Source organism: Haliotis rufescens, unplaced genomic scaffold, assembly GCF_023055435.1.
Source record: "Haliotis rufescens isolate VD_foot unplaced genomic scaffold, xgHalRufe1.0.p SCAF_30, whole genome shotgun sequence".
Lineage (NCBI taxonomy): Eukaryota > Metazoa > Mollusca > Gastropoda > Lepetellida > Haliotidae > Haliotis > Haliotis rufescens.
The window spans coordinates 6275952-6302391 of record NW_025964002.1 but is presented as its reverse complement, the minus strand read 5'-3'; the positions used below and the strand labels follow the sequence as shown (position 1 = coordinate 6302391).

The window sequence follows — 26440 nt, the reverse complement described above, 5'->3', positions numbered from 1 at the left end:
AATGATATACTTTGTGTCGAAAAAAGGAAAGTTGATAGAATTTCAAAGATAAGATGCCTAGGATACCCATCAGCAGTTGTGCATTATGCAGATATATTTAAAAAAAATCGAATTATGTTTTAAAGAATAATACCATGTCGCAGTATGTTTCAGTGCTGACTGAGCCCCAGTTCATTTCATTTTTTTAATAAAATAATCGCTAACTTAAGATGTGTTCAACTGAAAAATGAACTTATGACAAAATCTGAGAGGTTTATCATTGTTTGCTCCTTAGCTACAATGAGCCTGGCTTTTGAGTTATTGATAGTCCACATGGTAGTAATGATACTTGTATAAAATACGTTCTATGAATATGAAGACAAACGTACTTTGGTTGCTTGACAGGAGAAGCTAAGCAAGTTTGTTGGAATCTGGAACATATTATTTTTCAGAATACGTGTATGTCCAGTGAACGATTATAGCTGTTGTTGTAAAACCTTATGTCAAAAAATGTTTTTAACATTTAATGGAAGCAAACATATGTCAGGCTGTTATTTACATGTAAATACAAGTACACAGCTGTTTCACTCGCAACCCATGCAGTAGTCTTGGTATATCAGTCAATCAGTGTTTACTTTTTCAAGGGCAACTGACCAATTATCCTGACAATCATGATACAAATGTGTTAAACATGCCAATATATAGAGAATCGTTGATAAAGTGGAAAATATCCTCGGCAAGCCTCGGAATTTTTCCACTTTTATCAACTCATGTTGATATATTTGATATCAAAAGACACGAGGGTGAGATTTTATTTATCATCCAACATCATTCTTCCAACTTTTTTCAATTTGTAGACAGTAATCAGCAGTGTCTTCAGTGTAAAGTTACTTCTAACAGCTTCAGTAGCAGAGCCATTAGTGATGTCATTTGATTGTGACGTCATGGTAACAGGTCACGTCAGAACGACCTTTCGCGAACTTTGACCGACCAATGCAATGAAGGAAGTCGACATTAGCCACTAAGAAAGCAGATTTCTTGAGCTTTGCGGTTTCAAACTCGCGACTTACATTCCTGTCTACGCTTTTTAAAATATTTTGAATCAGTCATACAGTCCGTAACAGTTGTTTTATGTTGAGCTTTAGAGGCTGCATGGTTAGACAACATTTTCTGCTAACAATGTAACATAACAATATGAATATTTCATACGTGTTTGTATCGTTGTCTGTCGTGTAGTTGTCCGATGTTCGATCACGAAAGTTGATACTAATTAATTTCGTTTATCCAACATTCTCGTTAATCCGACATAATCATATGCAACCAAACATGTTGAATTCACGGGATTTGACTGTAATTTATCTTTTGATGGACAATGTAACAAATGTGTTCACATAATCTCTTTTTATGACGTAACAAATGTTATATTTGGGAAAGTACAGATTCTCGTAATTTGGTTGATTCGCGTCCGGGAATCGAATCCACACTGCCTGAGTGAGGCACCTAATCGCCACCACTGCCAGAGTGTTATCTCAAATATAACATTTCTGATATTTGACCAATTTCTAAATGGCACTGTGTGCTCATACACTTTTTATGATCTTACGTGGTGAATATTTTTCTCAGTACTTCAGTTTACCTCTGTATCTTCCATATCACACACACTTTTTCCAACAGTTTGTATCTACAGATAGTAGAACGAGCTTCTAAACAAGTTTAATGCATAAATTCACAATACCATTTAGAAAGTGGTCAAATGTAACAAATGTTATATTTGAGATAACACTTTCTTAGTAAAGTATAGATTCTCGTACTTTTGGGGGTTGAATCCCGTCCGGGATTTGAACGAGAATCTATACTTTACTAAGAAAGTGTTATCCCAAATATACCATTTGTTGTAAGTGGAGGTGAGGTGAAATTGGGTTTAACGTCGCGTCCAAGATTATTGCACTTATATAGCAACGTGCATGCACGTGTGTGTGTGTGTGTGTGTGTGGCTGCTTGTACTAGTCCGGACTGATGCCGATTTATAGTGCTAGCTCACTGAGATACCATGCCGCAGTTTAACATGAATACCCCACTCAGACACAGTATACTGACTCCGAGCCGACCAGTCCTTGTTTTAGCCCCTTAATGCCGAGCGCCAGGCGGTCCTTGTTGTAAGCATCATTCATGGTTTAAACGACAGCTGTAACATATATCTTGCCTGAACATACCTAGCTTCTGAAATAAATGGTCTGATGCTGTGACTGCTAAACACTAATGCACGTCTTTTCTCGGATACACGAAACGGCACTGAAATGGCTAATTTAGATTTAGATCCGGTTGCCATGGGCACAGGACATGCATGTGAAGATATCGCCTTGTCCACGGCCGCTATACCCGTAATCAACTTAATCAGTCAGAGCTACCTCTATTGTCCCCTCCCCGGGGTATCCGTCCTTGTTGAAATGGCCGTCAAGAAACAATAACAAATAATCTCTTTAAGTGTAAACACTCCATGAATTAGTCAGGTAATATCCAGCCGCATTATACTGATAACGACACACACTATGGCATGACCGCTTAAGGAGTGGAATATCCAGGATAAAGGTAATTATACATATTTAATTAAAAAAAACCAGGAGATATCAGAAAATATGATCTATCTCATTATTCGAAAAGTTACAATTGGACCTTTTTTGCAGTAACCCTGTACAAAACCTCTCTCTGACAACGGCGTGTTGTTCTCAAGACAGGCAACAATGGCAGGGCTGAAATGAACCCAACCAACCTATCATTGAATATACAATTTCTATGCATAATTCATGCAGGTATTGACGTGCGCTACCGTTATAAAGACACCTAGGGTTTTTACTTCTTTCACTCTTCTGGTATTTGGACATTTTTAATGAAATAGCTAAATGCTTTGAAATCAGGAATTAAAAAATAATGACTCGTTCAAAGCCGTTCCTCCTCATGTAATTTGATTAATAACAGTCACGTTTCATTAAATATCAAAGATGAACATTTAGAAGTGGAGCATTGTTTTGTCCACCCGACGCTGTGTATACTCAAGAGCAAAGATGACGGTCATCGAGGTATTGTATATCATGGCATATGTTGAAGGTTGTATATCATGGCACATGTTGAAGGTTGTATATCATGGCATATGTTGAAGGTTGTATATCATGGCATATGTTGAAGGTTGTATATCATGGCATATGTTGAAGGTTGTATATCATGGCATATGTTGAAGGTTGTATATCATGGCACATGTTGAAGGTTGTATATCATGGCATATGTTGAAAGTTGTATATCATAGCACATGTTGAAGGTTGTATATCATGGCACATGTTGAAGGTTGTATATCATGGCATATGTTGAAGGTTGTATATCATGGCACATGTTGAAGGTTGTATATCATGGCATATGTTGAAAGTTGTATATCATAGCACATGTTGAAGGTGGTATATCATGGCATATGTTGAAGGTTGTATATCATGGCATATGTTGAAGGTTGTATATCATGGCATATGTTGAAGTTTATATATCATGGCATATGTTGAAGGTTGTATATCATGTCACATGTTGAAGGTTGTATATCATGGCACATGTTGAAGGTTGTATATCATAGCATATTTTCAAGGTTGTATATCATGGCATATGTTGAAGGTTGTATATCATAGCACATGTTGAAGGTTGTATATCATAGCACATGTTGAAGGTTGTATATCATGTCATATGTTGAAGGTTGTATATCATGGCATATGTTGAAGTTTGTATATCATGGCATATGTTGAAGGTTGTATATCATGGCATATGTTGAAGGTTGTATATCATGGCATATGTTGAAGTTTGTATATCATGGCATATGTTGAAGGTTGTATATCATGGCATATGTTGAAGGTTGTATATCATAGCATATGTTGAAGGTTGTATATCATGGCACATGTTGAGGTTGTATATCATAGCACATGTTCAAGATTGTATATCATAGCACTTGTTGAAGGTTGTATATCATAGCACATGTTGAAGGTTGTATATCATAGCACATGTTGAAGGTTGTATATCATAGCACATGTTGAATGATGTTTATCATAGCACATGTTGAAGGTTGTATATCATAGCACATGTTGAAGTTTGTATATCATGGCACATGTTGAAGTTTGTATATCATAGCACATGTTGAAGGTTGTATATCATAGCACACGTTGAAGTATGTATATCATAGCACATGTTGAAGGTTGTATATCATAGCACATGTTGAAGTTTGTATATCATAGCACATGTTGAAGTTTGTATATCATAGCACATGTTGAAGTTTGTATATCATAGCACATGTTGAAGTTTGTATATCATAGCACATGTTGATAGTTGTATATCATGGCATATGTTGAAGTTTGTATATCATGGCACATGTAGAAGGTTGTATATCATGGCACATGTAGAAGGTTGTATATCATAGCATATGTTGAAGGTTGTATATCATGGCACATGTTGAAGGTTGTATGTCATGGCACATGTTGAAGTTTGTATATCATAGCACATGTTGAAGTTTGTATATCATAGCACATGTTGAAGTTTGTATATCATAGCACATGTTGAAGTTTGTATATCATGGCACATGTAGAAGGTTGTATATCATGGCACATGTTGAAGTTTGTATATCATGGCACATGTAGAAGGTTGTATATCATGTCACATGTTGAAGGTCGTATATCATGGCACATGTTGAAGGTTGTATGTCATGGCACATGTTGAAGTTTGTATATCATAGCACATGTTGAAGGTTGTATGTCATGGCACATGTTGAAGTTTGTATATCATAGCACATGTTGAAGTTTGTATATCATGGCACATGTTCAAGATTGTATATCATAGCACTTGTTGAAGGTTGTATATCATAGCACATGTTGAAGTTTGTATATCATTGCACATGTAGAAGGTTGTATATCATGTCACATGTTGAAGGTTGTATATCATGGCACATGTTGAAGGTTGTATGTCATGGCACATGTTGAAGTTTGTATATCATAGCACATGTTGAAGGTTGTATGTCATGGCACATGTTGAAGTTTGTATATCATAGCACATGTTGAAGTTTGTATATCATGACACATGTTCAAGATTGTATATCATAGCACTTGTTGAAGGTTGTATGTCATAGCACATGTTGAAGTTTGTATATCATGGCACATGTAGAAGGTTGTATATCATGTCACATGTTGAAGGTTGTATATCATGGCACATGTTGAAGGTTGTATGTCATGGCACATGTTGAAGGTTGTATGTCATGGCACATGTTGAAGGTTGTATGTCATGGCACATGTTGAATGTTGTATGTAATAGGGTATGTTGAGTGTTGTATGTAATAGGGTATGTTGAGTGTTGTATGTCTTAGCATCTGTTGAAGGTTGTATATCATGATCATAACATATGTTGAATGTTGTGTGTGTTAGCACTTGTTGAATTTTGTTTATCATAGCATATGTGGAATGTTGTATATCACAGCACATGTGGAATTTCCTAAATTAAAACGTGACGCGTTCATTGTATTTCTTGTGAAGTAAGTGATGGGTTTTTTCTTTGCTGATGCCGTGTTTGAATGGGCTGGGGATAGACCAAATATGGACTGCAAAAGACTTTGATTATATATTGAAATTTAAACATGCTTATGATGTAGTCGGAATCGTGAAATGGCCTTTGGTTTTCTGTTCTTTACATAACATGTAATGTCCGGGTATCTCTTGGTGGAAGGGTAGAGAATACATGGTGCTGTATAAAAAGGACATAACGCCACCGTTATCTGTCTTAGATGAGGATTGTTGTATCCATAGATAAAACACAGATAAGTCTGTACAACGTTATTGCCCACAACATCATTATGGGTAGAGAATACATGGAGCTGTATAAAAAGGACATAACGCCACCGTTATCTGTCTTGATGGGGATTGTTGTATCCATAGATAAAACACAGAAAAGTCTGTGCAACGTTATTGCCAACGACATCATTATTATTATAATTTATTTCACGACATAAATGTAACCAATGAGGGCATAAAGGGATGGAGGTTGTGATTGAAGGATGGAGGTGGGGGAGTCTGTCTTCTTCATCACCTAGACTTAACTGTTAAGCCATACCCTGTGATAAAAGAAAGAACTTTTCCAACGAGAGACAAAATAGAAACGTCTGTCAAACACTCGAATGACGTAATATAACACGTTTTGTCCATCGACTTTGTCCTGTGTGTCTCTGCCTTAGGCGCTATTAATATTTCAACCGCCGATCTGAATCCGCGGGATTCCCATGCAGTAACGATTCGAACAGGTTAAAACATACGAGTCGTACTTGAACACACTCGAGCATGCTGTTTACTTTTCACATCCGTTTTACATTATGTATACGACAGTACAATAACTATTGGACATCGGCGGCACTGGAGTCTTTGGGATCAAAAGATGTATGTATGTAAATATTAGGAAGATTTAAAACACTGTTGTGTCTACTCCCAGTGACGTAAGTGCCTAATACTGCATTCGGATCACCATTGCTATCTGCAGCTGTAAGATGGCGTACACGCTACCGCCATCCCTACCCACCCCTACCCACATCCCTACCCATCCCTACCCTGTCCCTTCTGTCATCCCTACCCCGAATCCCTACCGCTATCCCTATCACGTCCCTTCTGTCATCTCTACCGACATCCCTACCCGTCCACAACCCACATCCCTACCGCCATCCCTACCGCCATCTCTACCCATCCCTTCCCAAATCCCTTCCGCCATCCTTACCCATCAATACCGCCATCCCTACCATCCCTACCCATCGCTACCGCAATCCCTACCCACCCCTACCCATCGCTACCCATCGCTACCACCATCCCTACCCATCCATACCGAAATCCCTATCCATCCCTACCCATCGCTACCCATCTCTACCCATCCTTCCCAAATCCCTACCGCCATCCCTACCCATCCATACCCACATCCCTACCATCCCTACCCATCGCTACCGCAATCCCTATCCACCCCTACCCATCGCTACCCATCTCTACCCATCCCTTCCCAAATCCCTACCGCCATCCCTACCATCCCTACCGCCACCCCTACCGCCATCCCTACCCATCGCTACCGCCACCCCTACCGCCATCCCTACCCATCGCTACCGCCACCCCTACCGCCATCCCTACCCATCGCTACCGCCATCCCTACCCTGTCCCTACCCATCACTACCGCCATCCCTACCCACCCCTACCCATCCCTACCGGCATCCCTACCGCCATCCCTACCCATCGCTACCGCCATCCCTACCCTGTCCCTACCCATCACTACCGCCATCCCTACCCACCCCTACCCATCCCTACCGGCATCCCTACCCATCGCTACCGCCATCCCTACCCATCCCTACCGCCATCCCTACCCATCGCTACCGCCATCCCTACCGCCATCCCTACCCATCGCTACCGCCATCCCTACCCACCCCTACCCATCGCTACCGCCACCGCTACCGCCATCCCTACCCATCGCTACCGCCATCCCTACCCACCCCTACCCACCCCTACCCATCCCTACCCATCGCTACCGCCACCCCTACCGCCATCCCTACCCATCGCTACCGCCACCCCTACCACCATCCCTACCCATCGCTACCGCCATCCCTACCCACCCCTACCCACCCCTACCCATCCCTACCCATCGCTACCGCCACCGCTACCGCCATCCCTACCCATCGCTACCGCCACCCCTACCGCCATCCCTACCCATCGCTACCGCCACCCCTACCGCCATCCCTACCCATCGCTACCGCCATCCCTACCCACCCCTACCCACATCCCTACCCATCCCTACCCTGTCCCTTCTGTCATCCCTACCTCGAATCCCTACCGCTATCCCTATCACGTCCCTTCTGTCATCTCTACCGACATCCCTACCCGTCCACAACCCACATCCCTACCGCCATCCCTACCGCCATCCCTACCGCCATCTCTACCCATCCCTTCCCAAATCCCTTCCCAAATCCCTTCCCAAATCCCTACCGCCATCCCTACCCATCAATACCCACATCCCTACCATCCCTACCCATCGCTACCGCAATCCCTACCCACCCCTACCCATCGCTACTACCATCTCTACCCATCCATACCGCAATCCCTATCCACCCCTACCCATCGCTACCCATCTCTACCCATCCCTTCCCAAATCCCTACCGCCATCCCTACCCATCCCTACCCACATCCCTACCATCCCTACCCATCGCTACCGCAATCCCTATCCACCCCTACCCATCGCTACCCATCTCTACCCATCCCTTCCCAAATCCCTACCCACCCCTACCCATCGCTACCGCCACCCCTACCGCCATCCCTACCCATCGCTACCGCCATCCCTACCGCCATCCCTACCCATCGCTACCGCCATCCCTACCCATCGCTACCGCCATCCCTACCCACCCCTACCCATCGCTACCGCCATCCCTACCCACCCCTACCCATCGCTACCGCCATCCCTACCCATCCCTACCGGCATCCCTACCCATCGCTACCGCCATCCCTACCCACCCCTACTGCCATCCCTACCGCCATCCCTACCCACCCCTACCCATCCCTACCGCCATCCCTACCCATCGCTACCGCCATCCCTACCCTGTCCCTACCCATCCCTACCCACCCCTACCCATCCCTACCCATCCCTACCGGCATCCCTACCCATCCCTACCCATCCCTACCCACCCCTACCCATCCCTACCGGCATCCCTACCCATCGCTACCGCCATCCCTACCCACCCCTACCGCCATCCCTACCGCCATCCCTACCCATCGCTACCGCCATCCCTACCCACCCCTACCCATCCCTACCGGCATCCCTACCCATCGCTACCGCCATCCCTACCCATCCCTACCGCCATTCCTACCCATCGCTACCGCCATCCCTACCCTGTCCCTACCCATCGCTACCGCCATCCCTACCCACCCCTACCCGTACCTACCGCCATCCCTACCGCCATCCCTACCCATCGCTACCGCCATCCCTACCCTGTCCCTACCCATCGCTACCGCCATCCCTACCCATCGCTACCGCCATCCCTACCCATCGCTACCGCCATCCCTACCGCCATCCCTACCCATCGCTACCGCCATCCCTACCCACCCCTACCCATCGCTACCGCCATCCCTACCCACCCCTACCCATCCCTACCGCCATCCCTACCCATCGCTACCGCCATCCCTACCGCCATCCCTACCCATCGCTACCGCCATCCCTACCCACCCCTACCCATCGCTACCGCCATCCCTACCCACCCCTACCCATCCCTACCGGCATCCCTACCCATCGCTACCGCCATCCCTACCCACCCCTACCCATCCCTACCGCCATCCCTACCCATCGCTACCGCCATCCCTACCCTGTCCCTACCCATCGCTACCGCCATCCCTACCCACCCCTACCCGTACCTACCGCCATCCCTACCGCCATCCCTACCCATCGCTACCGCCATCCCTACCCTGTCCCTACCCATCGCTACCGCCATCCCTACCCATCGCTACCGCCATCCCTACCCATCGCTACCGCCATCCCTACCGCCATCCCTACCCATCGCTACCGCCATCCCTACCTACCCCTACCCATCGCTACCGCCATCCCTACCCATCGCTACCGCCATCCCTACCCACCCCTACCCATCCCTACCGCCATCCCTACCCATCGCTACCGCCATCCCTACCGCCATCCCTACCCATCGCTACCGCCATCCCTACCCACCCCTACCCATCCCTACCGCCATCCCTACCCATCGCTACCGCCATCCCTACCCACCCCTACCCATCCCTACCGGCATCCCTACCCATCGCTACCGCCATCCCTACCCACCCCTACCCATCCCTACCGCCATCCCTACCCATCGCTACCGCCATCCCTACCCACCCCTACCCATCGCTACCGCCACCCCTACCGCCATCCCTACCCATCGCTACCGCCACCCCTACCGCCATCCCTACCCATCGCTACCGCCATCCCTACCCACCCCTACCCATCGCTACCGCCATCCCTACCCACCCCTCCCATCCCTACCCATCGCTACCGCCATCCCTACCCATCGCTACCGCCATCCCTACCGCCATCCCTACTCATCGCTACCGCCATCCCTACCGCCATCCCTACCCATCGCTACCGCCATCCCTACCCTGTCCCTACCCATCGCTACCGCCATCCCTACCCACCCCTACCCACCCCTACCCATCGCTACCGCCATCCCTACCCATCGCTACCGCCATCCCTACCCTGTCCCTACCCATCGCTACCGCCATCCCTACCCACCCCTACCCACCCCTACCCATCGCTACCGCCATCCCTACCGCCATCCCTACCGCCATCCCTACCCATCGCTACCGCCATCCCTACCGCCATCCCTACCCATCGCTACCGCCATCCCTACCCACCCCTACCAATCCCTACCGCCACCCCTACGCATCGCTACCCATCTTTACCGCCATCCCTACCCATCGCTACCGCCATCCCTACCCACCCCTACCGCCATCCCTACCCACCGCTACCACCATCCCTACCCACCCGTACCAACATCCCCACCAAAATCCCTACCCTGTTCCTTCTGTCATCCCTACCTCGAATCCCTACCACCATCCCTACCCCTTCCCTTCTGTCATCCCTACCCCCATCCCTACCCATCGCTACCCCACCCTACCCCAAATACCCACAACCCTATCCCTGTCTCTACCGCCACCTTCCCCACCCTACAGCCAACCTTCCCAACTACTCTCATCCCTACCCTACCTAAGCACATCCCTACCCATCACTACCGCCACTTCCCCAGCCTAACGGCAACCCTACCCAACTACTCTCATCCCTACCCTACCTAAGCAAATCCCTACCCATCACTACCGCCACCTTCCCCAGCCTACCGCCAACCCTACCCAACTACTCTCATCCCTACCCTACCTAAGCACATCCCTACCCATCACTACCGCCACCTTCCCAGCCTACCACCAACCCTACCCAACTACTCTCATCCTACCCTACCTAAGCACATCCCTACCCATCATTACCGGCACCTTCCCAAGCCTACCGCCAACCCTACCCAACTACTCTCATCCCTACCCTACTTAAGCACATCCCTACCCATCACTACCGCCACCTTCCCAAGCCTACCGCCATCCCTACCCAACTACTCTCATCACTACCCTACTTAAGCACATCCCTACCCATCACTACCGCCACCTTCCCAAGCCTACCGCCATCCCTACCCAACTACTCTCATCCCTACCCTACCTAAGCACATCCCTACCCATCACTACCGCCACCTTCCCCAGCCTACCGCCATCCCTACCCAACTACTCTCATCCCTACCCTACCTAAGCACATCCCTACCCATCATTACCGGCACCTTCCCAAGCCTACCGCCATCCCTACCCAACTACTCTCATCCCTACCCTACCTAAGCACATCCCTACCCATCATTACCGCCACCTTCCCCAGCCTACCGCCATCCCTACCCAACTTACACACGTACACTAACATCCTACAGTCGAGGGTTAGCAACTATACATACACTGTCGGGCAAAAGAAAGTACACATCTCAAACCTTTAGGCCCAAAACACTGCTATGATACCCTTTTCAATTACATCACCATCAAATAACGATTTCTTGTTTGTTTATTTGTTTAGTTTTAGATACCATCAAACTTTCTTTTGTCCGGCACTTTACATACATCAGTTTCGAAGCGTCGCAATTCCAAATACACTTAAAAAACACTATGGTGAAACTAATCAAAAACAAATAATTAAAGTTAATCTCTTTACATGTGCTAAATTGCAGCTTGCACCATTGATAAATTATGACGCTGTTCGTGAACACAAAGTTAAATTAGTATCATTCACAGCACACACAAAAATACGTTTATAACGACAACAAAAGCTCGGATACTCGTTATGTAAACTTTATGAAGGCATCAAACGTTAGTGCGGGGCATCACGGTTTGGTCGATACTTCAACGCATTGTTGCTGGTAAGAACGACAGGTAATTTCAGACTTAATAACGGGTGAAGCATCATTGGATTCATCCATAGACCAGTTTCCATTTCAATACCCTCGCCTCTTGTGCATTATCAAATGTAGTGGCAGCGTTTCATCTTTACATTTAATCGCGTGAGCTTGCTGTTTCGATCACGTTGGTGAAAGGGTTTCACACTTTAGTCAACACAACCAAAGCGTGCTATCATTAAGGAGTTTTAACCCAGTAAACGGTGGGTTTCGTATCAAACGAACAGTATGTAATACAATGTACGAGTGTGTGTGCTGACATTGGCTGGAGAGGGGTCGTACAATATTTCAGTTCTATCACAGCATGCTTGCGTGTGGGTAGGTAGGCTGTAAAGAGCAGTGCGACCCTACGCTCATATCTGGGACGCCCTGGGAAGCCCTGGGACGCCACTCTGCATTGAGAATATCGGCACTCTAGGCGAACTTTGCGACCTGTACCCTCAAAATTAAAATATGTTAAACGAAAATATATAATTACCCTGAGTAAAACGCAAAACATTTTATATACACGCACGCACGGGCTTCAGAAACCGAAAATAGTGGATGTTGGACGTCACTTTCACGTGAGTACGCACAAGTAAAAGGGGGGCACAGGTGGTGGAGTCCTCTAAGGCGCCGCGATTCGCTGTGCAGAGTTGCGTCCCTTGGGCAGGCCAGAAACCTATGATTGTGGGTTCGAGTCCCGGTTCGCCCCGATTATGTTTCTAGGTTTGTCAGCACCATACCCGTGCTCGTGGGTTTCACCGAAGTGGTAAACGTCTGGGACCTGCATCACTTCGGGCTTTCCTCCCACATTAATCTGACTGTTTAAAAGCGGTGTTAAAACAAACTCACTCAAGTATAAGATTGATCTCGGGAATTGATGACTTTTCCCTTTAAACGATATACTTAGAATTTCACAAGTTTTCTAGGAGGTTGAACAATAATGTTCATGCAGAGACACTTTACAGTTGAAACTTTGGAGAGAACAAACTGAATCGACTGTTTTCCAAAGCCGTGGAAGATTCATCAGAACATCATCAGGTATAGCTACAGACTAAGACTCGTTATAGGAGTGTTGTTGTTTGTTGTTTAACGCCACACTCAGCAATATTCCAGCTATATGACGGCGGTCTGTAAATAATCGAGTCTGGACCAGACAATCCAGTGATTGATAACATGAGTATTGATCCACGCAATTGGGATCGATGACATGCATCAACCAAGTCAGCGGGCCTGACCAGCCGATCCCGTTAGTCGCCTTTTACGACAAGCATAGTCGCCTTTTACGGCAAGCATGGGTTGCTGAAGACCTATTCTACCCCGGATCTTCACGGGCCACTCGTTATAGGTGATGAGGACAGGTGATATATAGGCATCCTTTAATAAAAGAAAATATGGACAGTTTGACACAATAAAGGCAGGCGAAGGGGGCGTTTTGGCATAACCGGGGGAAAGTTATAGAGAAGGAATTATTTATACCGTATTCGACGTAATAATCGCCCCGGGCGCTCTCAAAATTAGAAATCGGGGGCTCTTATTAGAATATTATTTTGGTGAAAAACACATAGTTGAAAGATAAATTTCGTGGTTTATGCTGACAGCCTGAAATTATTATATACGAGAGATATATTTTTCCAGAATTTAATTGCTCATAATTAAGGGTGCATATAACACACGAGTGCGTATTATACGCGAGTAAATAAGTGCTGTGTACATTGATCAATCGGAAGGGGTACTAATAGGTATTGTTCACTATATTATTAAAATATAATATATATTAGCAAATATCGCCGTGGGCGCTTATTAGAACGGGGCGCTTATTTTGTCGAATACGGTAGGAAAGGTGGTCGTTCCGGAAAGCATTTCCGGGTATTTACCACGAGTAGACAATGCATTTTAAAAACCGGTCAAATGAAAATATAAAACGTGAACGCAAGAGAAAAAAATAACATTTTGATTTCCCGCCGAGACAGATTCCATTGGGCGTAAAAGCCAAAATATTTGTAAACAAAGATATAAATGGATCACTGAAAATCAGTGATGACAGCACGTGATTCGAACCCACACTCACCTAATCGCCAGTTATTTACCAGTTTGGAAGCATTTTACTGTATTTGCAATACGTCAGTTCATTTTACTGTACTAATACCACTTCTGAGTTTCTGAGAACATTAGCAAAACCCCCTTTAATGTTTATTTCAATATGGCTCTCTGTCCTGGACACCTCCGTGGTCCAGTCAATGGAGCGTCTGAACCGACAGTGTAAGGTCGGGGTTCGATCCCCGGCGTTGAAGATGGTACTTGTTTGTTACTCTGCCTGGCGATCGGCATTAAGGGGATAAATAAACACTAGTCAAATCTCAGTCAGTGTATTGTGTCTAAGTGGGGTTTCCATTTTCAACTGCGGCATGGTATCTCAGTGGTGCAGCTCCACCATCTCCACCAGCTCCACCAGCAAGAACGCGCGTGTATAAGGAGATTGACAATCGACTTTCCAGACTGAAGGATCAGCTATCCCAGGGTGTCAAGACACCACCAGCAAGAACGCGCGTGTATAAGGATATTGACAATCGACTTTCCAGACTGAAGGATCAGCTATCCCAGGGTGTCAAGACACCACCAGCAAGAACGCGCGTGTATAAGGAGATTGACAATCGACTTTCCAGACTGAAGGATCAGCTATCCCAGGGTGTCAAGACACCACCAGCAAGAACGCGCGTGTATAAGGATATTGACAATCGACTTTCCAGACTGAAGGATCAGCTATCCCAGGGTGTCAAGACACCACCAGCAAGAACGCGCGTGTATAAGGAGATTGACAATCGACTTTCCAGACTGAAGGATCAGCTATCCCAGGGTGTCAAGACACCACCAGCAAGAACGCGCGTGTATAAGGAGATTGACAATCGACTTTCCAGACTGAAGGATCAGCTATCCCAGGGTGTCAAGACACCACCAGCAAGAACGCGCGTGTATAAGGAGATTGACAATCGACTTTCCAGACTGAAGGATCAGCTATCCCAGGGTGTCAAGACACAACCAGCAAGAACGCGCGTGTATAAGGATATTGACAATCGACTTTCCAGACTGAAGGATCAGCTATCCCAGGGTGTCAAGACACCACCAGCAAGAACGCGCGTGTATAAGGAGATTGACAATCGACTTTCCAGACTGAAGGATCAGCTATCCCAGGGTGTCAAGACACCACCAGCAAGAACGCGCGTGTATAAGGATATTGACAATCGACTTTCCAGACTGAAGGATCAGCTATCCCAGGGTGTCAAGACACAACCAGCAAGAACGCGCGTGTATAAGGATATTGACAATCGACTTTCCAGACTGAAGGATCAGCTATCCCAGGGTGTCAAGACACCACCAGCAAGAACGCGCGTGTATAAGGATATTGACAATCGACTTTCCAGACTGAAGGATCAGCTATCCCAGGGTGTCAAGACACCACCAGCAAGAACGCGCGTGTATAAGGAGATTGACAATCGACTTTCCAGACTGAAGGATCAGCTATCCCAGGGTGTCAAGACACCACCAGCAAGAACGCGCGTGTATAAGGATATTGACAATCGACTTTCCAGACTGAAGGATCAGCTATCCCAGGGTGTCAAGACACCACCAGCAAGAACGTGCGTGTATAAGGATATTGACAATCGACTTTCCAGACTGAAGGATCAGCTATCCCAGGGTGTCAAGACACCACCAGCAAGAACGCGCGTGTATAAGGAGATTGACAATCGACTTTCCAGACTGAAGGATCAGCTATCCCAGGGTGTCAAGACACCACCAGCAAGAACGCGCGTGTATAAGGATATTGACAATCGACTTTCCAGACTGAAGGATCAGCTATCCCAGGGTGTCAAGACACCACCAGCAAGAACGCGCGTGTATAAGGAGATTGACAATCGACTTTCCAGACTGAAGGATCAGCTATCCCAGGGTGTCAAGACACCACCAGCAAGAACGCGCGTGTATAAGGATATTGACAATCGACTTTCCAGACTGAAGGATCAGCTATCCCAGGGTGTCAAGACACCACCAGCAAGAACGCGCGTGTATAAGGAGATTGACAATCGACTTTCCAGACTGAAGGATCAGCTATCCCAGGGTGTCAAGACACCACCAGCAAGAACGCGCGTGTATAAGGAGATTGACAATCGACTTTCCAGACTGAAGGATCAGCTATCCCAGGGTGTCAAGACACCACCCCAGTTCTTAGATGCTGTTGGCAAACTTCTGACGATGGATTAAGGTTGTGTCAGTGTTACAACCTCGATGTGAACTGTGATGTGAACTGTGATATTATCTTTAACTGAACTCTAAGTGGCGAATATGTTAAAACAATGGATTTAAGGGATGGATGAATTACAGTGTTGAACGAAATAAAGTAAAAGAGGGTATCAAGCATCTTGAGTAATTTCTTTTGTCTATAATAAGACAAGTCCATTTTCATGGTAGGGGTTAATTACCTGATTAACACGTGCAACCAGGTATTACATTGTTGTTTAAGGTATCTTACAACTAGGTTGTCTTACTAATGGGAAGAGACCCTGGCACTATAAAACCGGTATTAGTCCGGACTAGTACAAACACACACACGCACACGCACACGTACACGCACGCACACACGCACACACACACGTCGCTATATCAGTGCAATATTCTTGAACGTGACGTTAAACCGCATTTCACCTGAACGCATCTCGCGTTCTCGTCTACCATACAATTGTCCCCATTTGCCATCATTTCAAAAAGCATTTATCTCCCCCAGGCAAACTTCGTTTGTGTTTTCCCCAAACCAACACACCTACGTGTAGTCCCAGCAGTAATCAATCTTACCACCATGGACTCGGCATACAACTAAAATACCGTAGTGAGAGCCACAAGCTTGACGGGAGGGCATTCTACTCCGAACAAAGCACTGCGCGCCGGACAAAGATACCCACACCGGTATTCCGGGCTCCTGATGACGTGTACACGGTGCTGTTGGCCTGTCCGTTTATAGGAACCTGGTGTATGGCTCCCTAGGGGTACCCTGGGACACACAATTACCATGGTCATGAATTTTACTTACATCGTAATTGCCACCACGATTGCAACTTAATCTGGTGCCAATGAGCCATTCGTAGTTTTCATCTGACTGCAACGTGTATGTTAACGTTTCTTTGGTTGAAAACGAAACGAATATTAAAATGTTAAAACGTCAAAATCGAAACGCTTTTGTACTTCCCCAATGCTTTGGCTAAAATATACCAGTGAAACATAGTTAGGTTACATGGACATTTCACAGCTAATTTGTTATCAAATACTTTTACGTCTAATAAATAATCATAGTAAATAAAATATAAATACTGTCTTGATAAAAAAGGTTATCTCACTTCTTTCTCTTGCAAAGATGATGCTCCTAGTGTAAAGTATACAATGCACAATGGAAAGTACGTGCATTTCATTAAAACCTTCCGTGGTTAAAATGCAAATTGTATTTTTAAGCTTCCGTTTATTATTGGCTAGCTGGTGACATGGTTGGTTCATTTAGATGATGTCCATACATTATTTTCTTATTGACATCCCTGTGTGTTCATTTCACCAGAACATCTACATACAAATAGAATCATATTAACAAAACAAAATGTACAATTGATGAAGTGTGTTTTTCGCTGTTTGCTGCCTGGGAATTGACTTGAATAATATATGTTCCTGCAGTAAGTACCAGCTGTCTTCTTTTTCAAACGGGTTGACACATTGTTCCATTGTTTAAGGAACTGTTTGGGCCTCATATTGTTTTCGTCCAGACTGAGGCTATTGGGTTTAATTTATTTGTTTTATTGTTGAATCCCGCATTCGACAATGTGCCTTTATATGAAAACGGCCTGGATGTAATCGAGTCACCGCTTATGACACGCATGGGTTTCGGGGGATGATTTGTAAACCAAGAATCGCCAATGTTTTTCAGTTATACGACATCGTGTCAGATGATATCTTAAAATAACATTCAGACCTATTATACTAGAGAGAGTGTCACATGAAATATACAATAATGGCTTAAAGGTCTCAGATACTAAAGAGAGTGTGGAAGGTAATTTACACTGAAAATACGATACCCCAGATACTAGATAGATCGTCGCAAGTTACAACTGGGAGACCTCAAAAAAGGTCCAAAGAGAGTAATATACACCGATAACTGGGAGACCGCAGATACTAAAGAGAGTAATATACTCCGATTACTGGGAGACCGCAGATACTATAGAAGTAATATACACCGATAACTGAGAGGCCTCAGATTCTAACGAGAGTAATATACACAGATGACTGGGAGACCTCAGATACAATAGAAAGTAATATACACCGATAACTGAGAGGCCTCAGATACTAAAGAGAGTAATATACACAGATGACTGGGAGACCTCAGATACAATAGAAAGTAATATACACCGATAACTGAGAGGCCTCAGATTCTAAAGAGAGTGATATACACCGATAACTGGGAGTCTTTCAGATAATATCTCGGTCGAAACTATATTTTACAGTTGACACAGCTAAACTGATAAATACTATTGAGCTTATGATCAACTTCAGTTCTGTTTAGTTATGAGGAACGTCAGTCCACTACCAGAAACATCTACCCGGTTCTAGTAAATATAAAACGTGCCAGCCAGAGAATAACCGGTCTCTATTATTAACATTGAGCGTAAAAGACACAACAGTCATGTATAAGTCATGTATATCTCTGTAAAGGTGGTCGGTAGGCGGATGCCATTGTGGGACCATCTCATCTCACCAGGTGAAGAGGGAATCTGGGGACGCTATAAAAGGAGAAGTGGTGTGTAATGTTGAGTGGAGCTCTTCTGTTTTTCTTCAAAGTTTGATGACATTGATGGCTTCGTCTCGGGGGACATTGGTTAAGAGGCGTGGCTGCTTGGGAGGCATTTGACCATCTTCCCCCGGGGATGCCAGAAGTCAGGCAGGGAGTTCCATGGAGTATACGAGGACTGGTCAACATGTTCTAAGCCTGACTAACTTTCAACTATGGGCCATAACAAAGTAAACAATCAATGTAGTACATTATTTGAGTAGTTCATTGCAAGACTTTAGTGTATTTGGTCTGTTGATGACATTTGTATATTATTGACTGCCAGTTGAACGTGATAGGGGTCCCAATAGGCACAGAAATGGAAAATAACGAGTACCGAGAAGACACTAAGTTTTTGACCTCAGAGAAAAGTTATCCCCAAGATATTTAGATCTGATTGAGGAGGATTTCGTCAAATTCAAAATGACATAAGTAACGGGTGATGAAACATGGGTCTGCCACTATGATCCCGAGTAAAAACATCAATCCATGGATTGCACCATTCCTTTTGTCCGGCACCAAAGAAATACAGGTCTTCAAGATCAGTGAAGAAAGTTATGGTCACTGTATTCTGGGATGCAAATGGTGTGATCCTTGTTGATTACTTTGAAAGTCAAAACACGATTACCTTTGCCTGCTATGCTGATTTACTTCATCGAATGAAAGATTCTATCAAAGGAAAGCGACGAGGAATACTGATGGTTAGAACTCTACTATTTCATGACAATGCCTCTTTACACACCTCTCGACTTGCAAAGGCTGCTGTGCAACAATGTATGTTCGCAGAGCTTCCTCACCCTCCATACTCGCCAGACTTGGCACCAAGTGATTCCCACATGTTTCCTAGCAGCGGTGTGACGACAACGATGACCTCAAAGCTGCCGTGAATGAGTTTTTCAGGGTAGCTTCAGAAAACGTCTTCCTTACTGGATATGAAAAGCGTCACGATCGATATGAGAAGTGCATTGAAAAGCAAGGAGATTATGTTGAAAATTAAAATTAAAAGCACTTTCACAATTGTTGGTTTTGTTTGTTTTGCTTAGAACCCCTTGACCAGCACTCGTTCAACATTGTGGGATTTGATAGGGTTCTAGTGGACTTTGATAATGTCTCTGGCATAGGGGTCTGTTTAGTATTTGTTTGCCAGCTTCTTATTGGGGGTAGGACCTATTCCGTATTAAAACAGTCCATTCATAATGCGTCAGATTCAATTCTCGAAGCCAGAAACCTATGATTGTGGGTTCGAATCCCGGTTCGTCCCGATTATGTTTCTAGGTTTGTCAGCACCATACCCGTGCTCGTGGGTTTCACCGAAGTGGTAAACGTCTCAGACCTGCATCACTTCGGGCTTTCCTCCCACATTAAGCTGACACGCCGCGATATAACTGGAATACTGTTAAAAGCGGCGTAAAACCCAACTCACACACTCACTCAATTCTCGAAGTGAATGCTAATGGTGCTACATTATTATTGTCCTGATCACTGGATCAGTGGTCACTCGAATTGCACGCTCAGCCCCCTGTTGGGGAGGATACAACTAAAGTTGCCGGAAGGCATCTACCACCTGATCCGACCGGGTACCCATCACTGCTGGGCGAGCAGAGGCATACTCGGTATTTCGAAAAGGCCTACATCACATGCAACCTGTGTTTCAATGCGGGGCAAGACAGAAGCAATGGAAGCTGTCAAGAGACTAGAGTGTCAACCATCCACCTACTCTCGTGGACAGAGGTGCTACCCTTCCACTGCTGTGTGACGTGTTGGTTGTACACACGGCAAAGTCTCTCTAGGAGTTCATGTAGTTATTTCTCATGGATTCTGTTTAAGGCGGGCAGTGAGGACCTGCTGAATCTGCGTGTGGGTGGATTAATCTTCAAGCATCTTGTCAGTGGACCGCCTCCGTGGTCTAGTGGTAGAGCGTCCGCCCGGAAAGGGGAAGGTACGGGGGTTCGATCCCCAGACGCGTCATACCAAAAGACGTTAAAAGATGGCACTTGTTGTTACCCTGTCTGGCGCTCGGCATTAAGGGGCTAAAACAAGGACTGGTCGGCTCGGAGTCAGTATACTGTGTCTGAGTGGGGTATTCATGTTAAACTGCGGCATGGTATCTCAGTGGACAAGCACTATAAATCGGCATCAGTCCGGACTAGTACAAGCAGCCACACACACATGTGCATGCAAGTCGCTATATATAGATATATAAGTGTAATAATCTAGAACGTGACGGTAAACCCATTTGACATCACCTCTTGTCAGTGAGAAGGTTGATAGGAGTGTTCATGATGGTTAAACGCCCCAATCAATATCCCAGCTAAGTGACGACGGTCTGTGAATAATCCAATCTGGACCAGGCAATGCAGTGATAGATCCACGCCGCCAGGGGAATGTAGACACGCCATCAGCTAAGTCACCGAGCCTGACCACCCGATCCACTGAGTCGCCTCTCAAGCCAGCATGGGTTGATTGGGGTTTATGATGGCTGAAAGTCTTCTTTTATCCGCTGGGCAGTGGTAATTCTGTCTTCTTCATGGTTCCATACTTTCCCATGCCTATATTTCTCGGGATTCCATATTAATCAACCCGTGAAGATCTTCAGCAACCAATGCTTGCCGTAAAAGGCGACTATGCTTGTCGTAAGAGGCGACTAATGGGATCTGGTGGTCAGGCTCGCTGACTTGGTTGATGCATGTCATGGATCCCAATTGCGAGGATCGATGCTCATGGTATTAATCACTGGATTGTCTAGTCCAGACTCGATTATTTACAGACCGATGAGACAGAACGATAAGATTGAGATCTGATTGGTCCAAATGATCTTGAAAAATTACTGTGTATCCCGCCTTGGAGGGGAATACATTTCTCAGCAGGGGAATAAATCTCTTATACCCCGCCACGAGCAACAAGGCTGCACGTGGATTCCTGAGAGGCAGAATAAATCCCTTATACCCACGCTTCCACGCAAAAATCCGCACGCCTTTTCCGAGTCAATGCAAGTCAGATGATACAGCACAAGCTAACCTCCTCTCAATCGAACAGCTGTTTATATAATTTTGAATTTGTTTTAATTCATTTACAATGTCACACACACACACACACACACACACACACACACACACACACACACACACACACACACACACATACACATATACATACACACACACACGTGCATGTTCATCGCTATATACCTGCAATATTCTCCAGCGCGACGTTAAAACCCATTTCACCTCACCTCACGTAACATAACGGTTACACATGCCTATGGGGTTGTAGGTCAACATATGCACTAACAACGTCCTACCCTGACAGGGGCGAACGAAAATCACACGGAAAGGTTTCTATTCGGATACCCCCAAAATGCATTTCTATATATCAAATACATGTTCTCCAAATCAATCATGTTCTTCAAACTTAGCATGCAGGGTCTCCGCTCCACAAAGCGATCTTAGCACAAAGCCCATCGGGACTGTTATACGTTAACATATAGCGGTCGAAGTGCCCAGGAGACGAGTATGTAGATTGCCGTGAGTAATGAATTGCAGATGTATATTAAGATTAATCAATAAACCAAGACAGCAGATGTTTTAACGTTTACAGTAAACAATAATCAATACCGTGAAGACAATTAGTTAAATATTTGAAGGTGAATATAGTAAGTGAATAGAAGTACTTCGAGTCCGTCCCCGAGCGGGTGACTACCGACACGCCTTGACACTATTACCTCAATAGAGAATACTAAGATCACGATTGGAGAATACTAAGATCACGATTGGAGAATACTAAGATCACGATTGGAGAATACTAAGATCACCATTGGAGAATACTAAGGTCACAATTGGCGAATACTAAGATCACTATTGGAGAATAATATGATCACCATTGGAGAATACTAAGATCACCATTGGAGAATACTAAGATCACCATTGTCGAATACTAAGATCACCATTGGAGAATACTAAGAGCACCATTGGAGAATACTAAGATCACCATTGGAGAATACTAAGTGAGTGAGTGAGTGAGTATGGTTTTACGCCGCTTTTAGCAATATTCCAGCAATATCACGGCGGGGGACACCAGAAATGGGCTTCACACATTGTACCCATGTCGGGAATCGAACCCGGGTCTTCGGCGTGACGAGCGAACGCTTTAACCACAAGGCTACCCGACCGCCCCGGAGAATACTAAGATCATCATTGGAGAATACTAAGATCACCATTGGAGAATACTAAGATCACCATTGGAGAATACTAGGATGGCGATTGGAGAATACTAAGATCACCATTGGAGAATACTAAGATCACCATTGGAGAATACTAAGATCACCATTGGAGAATACTAAGATCACCATTCGGGAATACTAAGATCACCATTCGAGAATACTAAGATCACCATTCGAGAATACTAAGATCACCATTGGAGAATAATAAGATCACCATTAGAGAATACTAAGATCACCATTGGAGAATACTAAGATCACCATTGGAGAATACTTAGATCACCATTGGAGAATACTAAGATCACCATTGGAGAATACTTAGATCACCATTAGAGAATATTAAGATCACCATTAGAGAATACTAAGATCACCATTGGAGAATACTAAGATCACCATTGGAGAATACTAAGATCACCATTAGAGAATACTAAGATCACCATTGGAGAATACTAAGATCACCATTAGAGAATACTAAGGTCACGATTGGAGAATACTAAGAACACGGGTTTAGCAAATACAAAGACTCATTGGCTTACGAATATTGCATTCCGCAAACTGTTAGTATATTTTATATAATTTATGATATTGTTAGTTTTGGGTAATGTAATCAGAGCACAGATGTGATGATAATAGCTATAATTGTTTCTATTAAATTAACATAAATGTACACTTGAGATAATGTGATTCAATGTGAAACAACCCCCGAGGTAGGCCGAACATTCGTCAAACAATTGTTTGTGGATATCAGAGTCAAAGCGATTTGACCAACAGTCTTTAACGTCAATAACATGGAGCCAACATTTTCTAGCGTCAGTAATTGAAACCAGTAATGAGATATGAGCCGATGTATATGGCGCTACATGTGTTAAGTCGTATCAGATCACATACAAATAAGTCTGCCACCTAACACATGCTGTATGGTTTATCCTCCCTGTTGTGTTTTATTGTATGATAAACAACCCCCACGAGTCGTTTATTTCTTATATGATATATAAACATTATGTACAGCCTCTTTAAGGATGATGATAACATTTATCATCCAAAACTGGCTCCCATAGGAGATATCGCTTGGATGAGATCAAGCGATATCTACACTGTAGATATCGCTGCAATGAAGTTACATCACAATGCTTTGCAGACCATTGTGACATCACTGGTTACCATGACGTCACAATCAAATGACATCACTTATAACTCTGCTACTGAAGCCGTTTGCAGTACTTTTTACACTGAAGACACTGCTAATTACTGTCTACAAATTGAAAAAATTGAAAGAATGATGTTGGATGATAAATAAAATCTCACCCTCGTGTCTTTTGATATCAAATATATCAACACTTGTTGATAAAAGTAGCAAAAATCCTCGGCAAGCCTCGGAATTGTTTAACTTTTATCAACTCGTGTTGATATATTTGATATCAAAAGACACTCGGGTGAGATTCTCTATGTACAAGCTTAACAACTATTTACCCGTATTTTAATAATGATGACTCCCTGAATAGAATCCGACCTCGGCAATGTCGGACAAAGCCCATTTTATGCCCAGGTTGGTATTTCTCGCATATTCTCACAATTCTCACGTTGATCACCTGTACCTTTTCTCCCAGTACCGATTTCATATCTCTCCCGCTTTTTGATGCGATTGGTCGGCCATTGCATTCGTCTGCGATGCCCGGATATATCTATGGGGAATTCGCCAGACGCTCCCCTCTAAAAAATAACGTCGTTTAATATACGACGTCATCAAGTTGCAAGCGCATGTTCGAATCTCCAGAAATGACGTCAATGTCTTATCGTGAAATAAACCACGCTTCGTTCTTCATTGTCCGTTGCGTTTTATCACGTAGCTATCTTATATTTACCAATACAGTAAACTACGGTAATAACGAACACGCTTATAACGAACTAACGGATATAACGAACTAACTTTTTAGTCCCGACTATATGCTGTAGCTATGCTGTATATATGCTTATAACGAACTACGGTTATAACGAACTAAAATTAGTAGTCCCTTTGAGTTCGTTATAACCGTAGTTTACTGTATATGTGACTCTCCGGGAGAAAAGGGACCTTGTGGGTGCTAGGATATAACTGTGATGTGACGTCATGAAGGCGTTTGTCGTCAGCTTATTTCAGTGAAGATCGCCATTTCTCATTTTTCTCTAGTTAGTTCGCAATGTAACAAAAACTTTATTTCAAAACCTTTCAGCATACATGTCTACTTTCAGTTAGCTACTATGTCTATAAACCGCAATTACAGTAAACTACGGTTATAACGAACACGCTTATAACGAACTGACGGATATAACGAACTTATTTTTTGGTCCCGACTATTTGCTGTAGTTATGTTGTATATATGCTTATAACGAACTACGGTTATAACGAACTAAAATTAGTAGTCCCTTTGAGTTCGTTATAACCGTAGTTTACTGTATTACATAAACAGTTATGAGACTGAAAATGAGTCCATATGTGTGATGCCATGTATCTGTAAATTGTATTTTTGAGTTCCGAAGATACTGTAGTTTTAAAATAAACTAGTGTCCAAAAGAAACGATACCAACTTATTTTCAAAATTGTTTTTTACTAAGTGAATTGTCAAGTATGAAAACATGCCAATTCGTATTGCACATCCCAAACACCGCATAGTCGATAAAAAATACCGGGAACACGTGATCACTTCCGGGAAAAAACGTAAATTTCGTGAAAGTGACATTTCCCTCTCTAGCATGTTCTGCACGTGCAGAAAAACTGTATAAAACGGCTGATCAGACACATTGATATCACAGCAACAAAAAGAACACAAGATATGCCACGTTTGACAGCCATCGAGAGAGAGAGAGCCGTTGGAATGGTCCAACAAGGAGCGTCACACGTCGACGTCGCCAGAAGGTTGGGCTGCGCACGCATCACTATCACCAGGTTGATGCAGCGGTTACGTCAGACAGGTCAGACGTCAGACAGGCCCAGGAGTGGAAGACCACGAGTAACCACGCGCCGTGAAGATCGTTACATCCGGGTATTACACCTGAGGAACCGCACCGTAACAGCGACGTCCACGGCGGCTACAGCACTGGGACACAGGATCAGTCGACAGACCGTCTACAGGAGACTACGGCAGTATGGTATCCGGCCACGTCATCCCTACCGCGGACCGCTCCTGACGCCTCGACACCGGAACAACAGACTGATCTGGGCCAGGCGAGTTCGACGTTGGCAACGGCGGGACTGGGCACAGGTTATGTTCTCTGATGAGAGCAGATTCCTCATCTTCAGAAACGATGGACGGCAGCTTGTATACCGACGATTTGGTGAACGTTTGGCGCCTAACTGTATCCAACAGGTCCGGCCGTTTGGAGGTGGAGGGTT

General features: G+C 44.7%; 3 protein-coding genes across 3 annotated transcripts in view; 2 read left to right on the top strand and 1 right to left on the bottom strand.

Moving 5' to 3' along the window:
- The window catches only part of LOC124143266, a 90240-nt gene that overhangs the window by 59784 nt on the left and 4016 nt on the right, over positions 1-26440 (bottom strand). The gene's annotated exons all lie outside the window — the stretch shown is intronic.
- LOC124143311 (adhesive plaque matrix protein-like) lies at positions 5843-10832 on the top strand. The gene is made up of 2 exons (XM_048404008.1): positions 5843-5846; positions 6520-10832. The coding sequence occupies exons 1-2, from the start codon at positions 5843-5845 to the stop codon at positions 10830-10832; spliced, it is 4317 nt and encodes a 1438-aa protein (XP_048259965.1).
- Positions 14199-16255, top strand: LOC125384518. Its single transcript, XM_048404007.1, has 2 exons — positions 14199-14257; positions 14494-16255. The coding sequence occupies exons 1-2, from the start codon at positions 14199-14201 to the stop codon at positions 16253-16255; spliced, it is 1821 nt and encodes a 606-aa protein (XP_048259964.1).

Excerpts from the sequence above, each read along its gene's own strand:
- LOC125384518 (XM_048404007.1), top strand. The coding sequence starts at position 14,199 with ATGGCTCTCTGTCCTGGACACCTCCGTGGTCCAGTCAATGGAGCGTCT. Across the intron at positions 14,258-14,493 it reads GGAGCGTCTGAACCGACAGT|ACTGAAGGATCAGCTATCCC; the intron begins GTAAGGTCGGGG and ends TCGACTTTCCAG.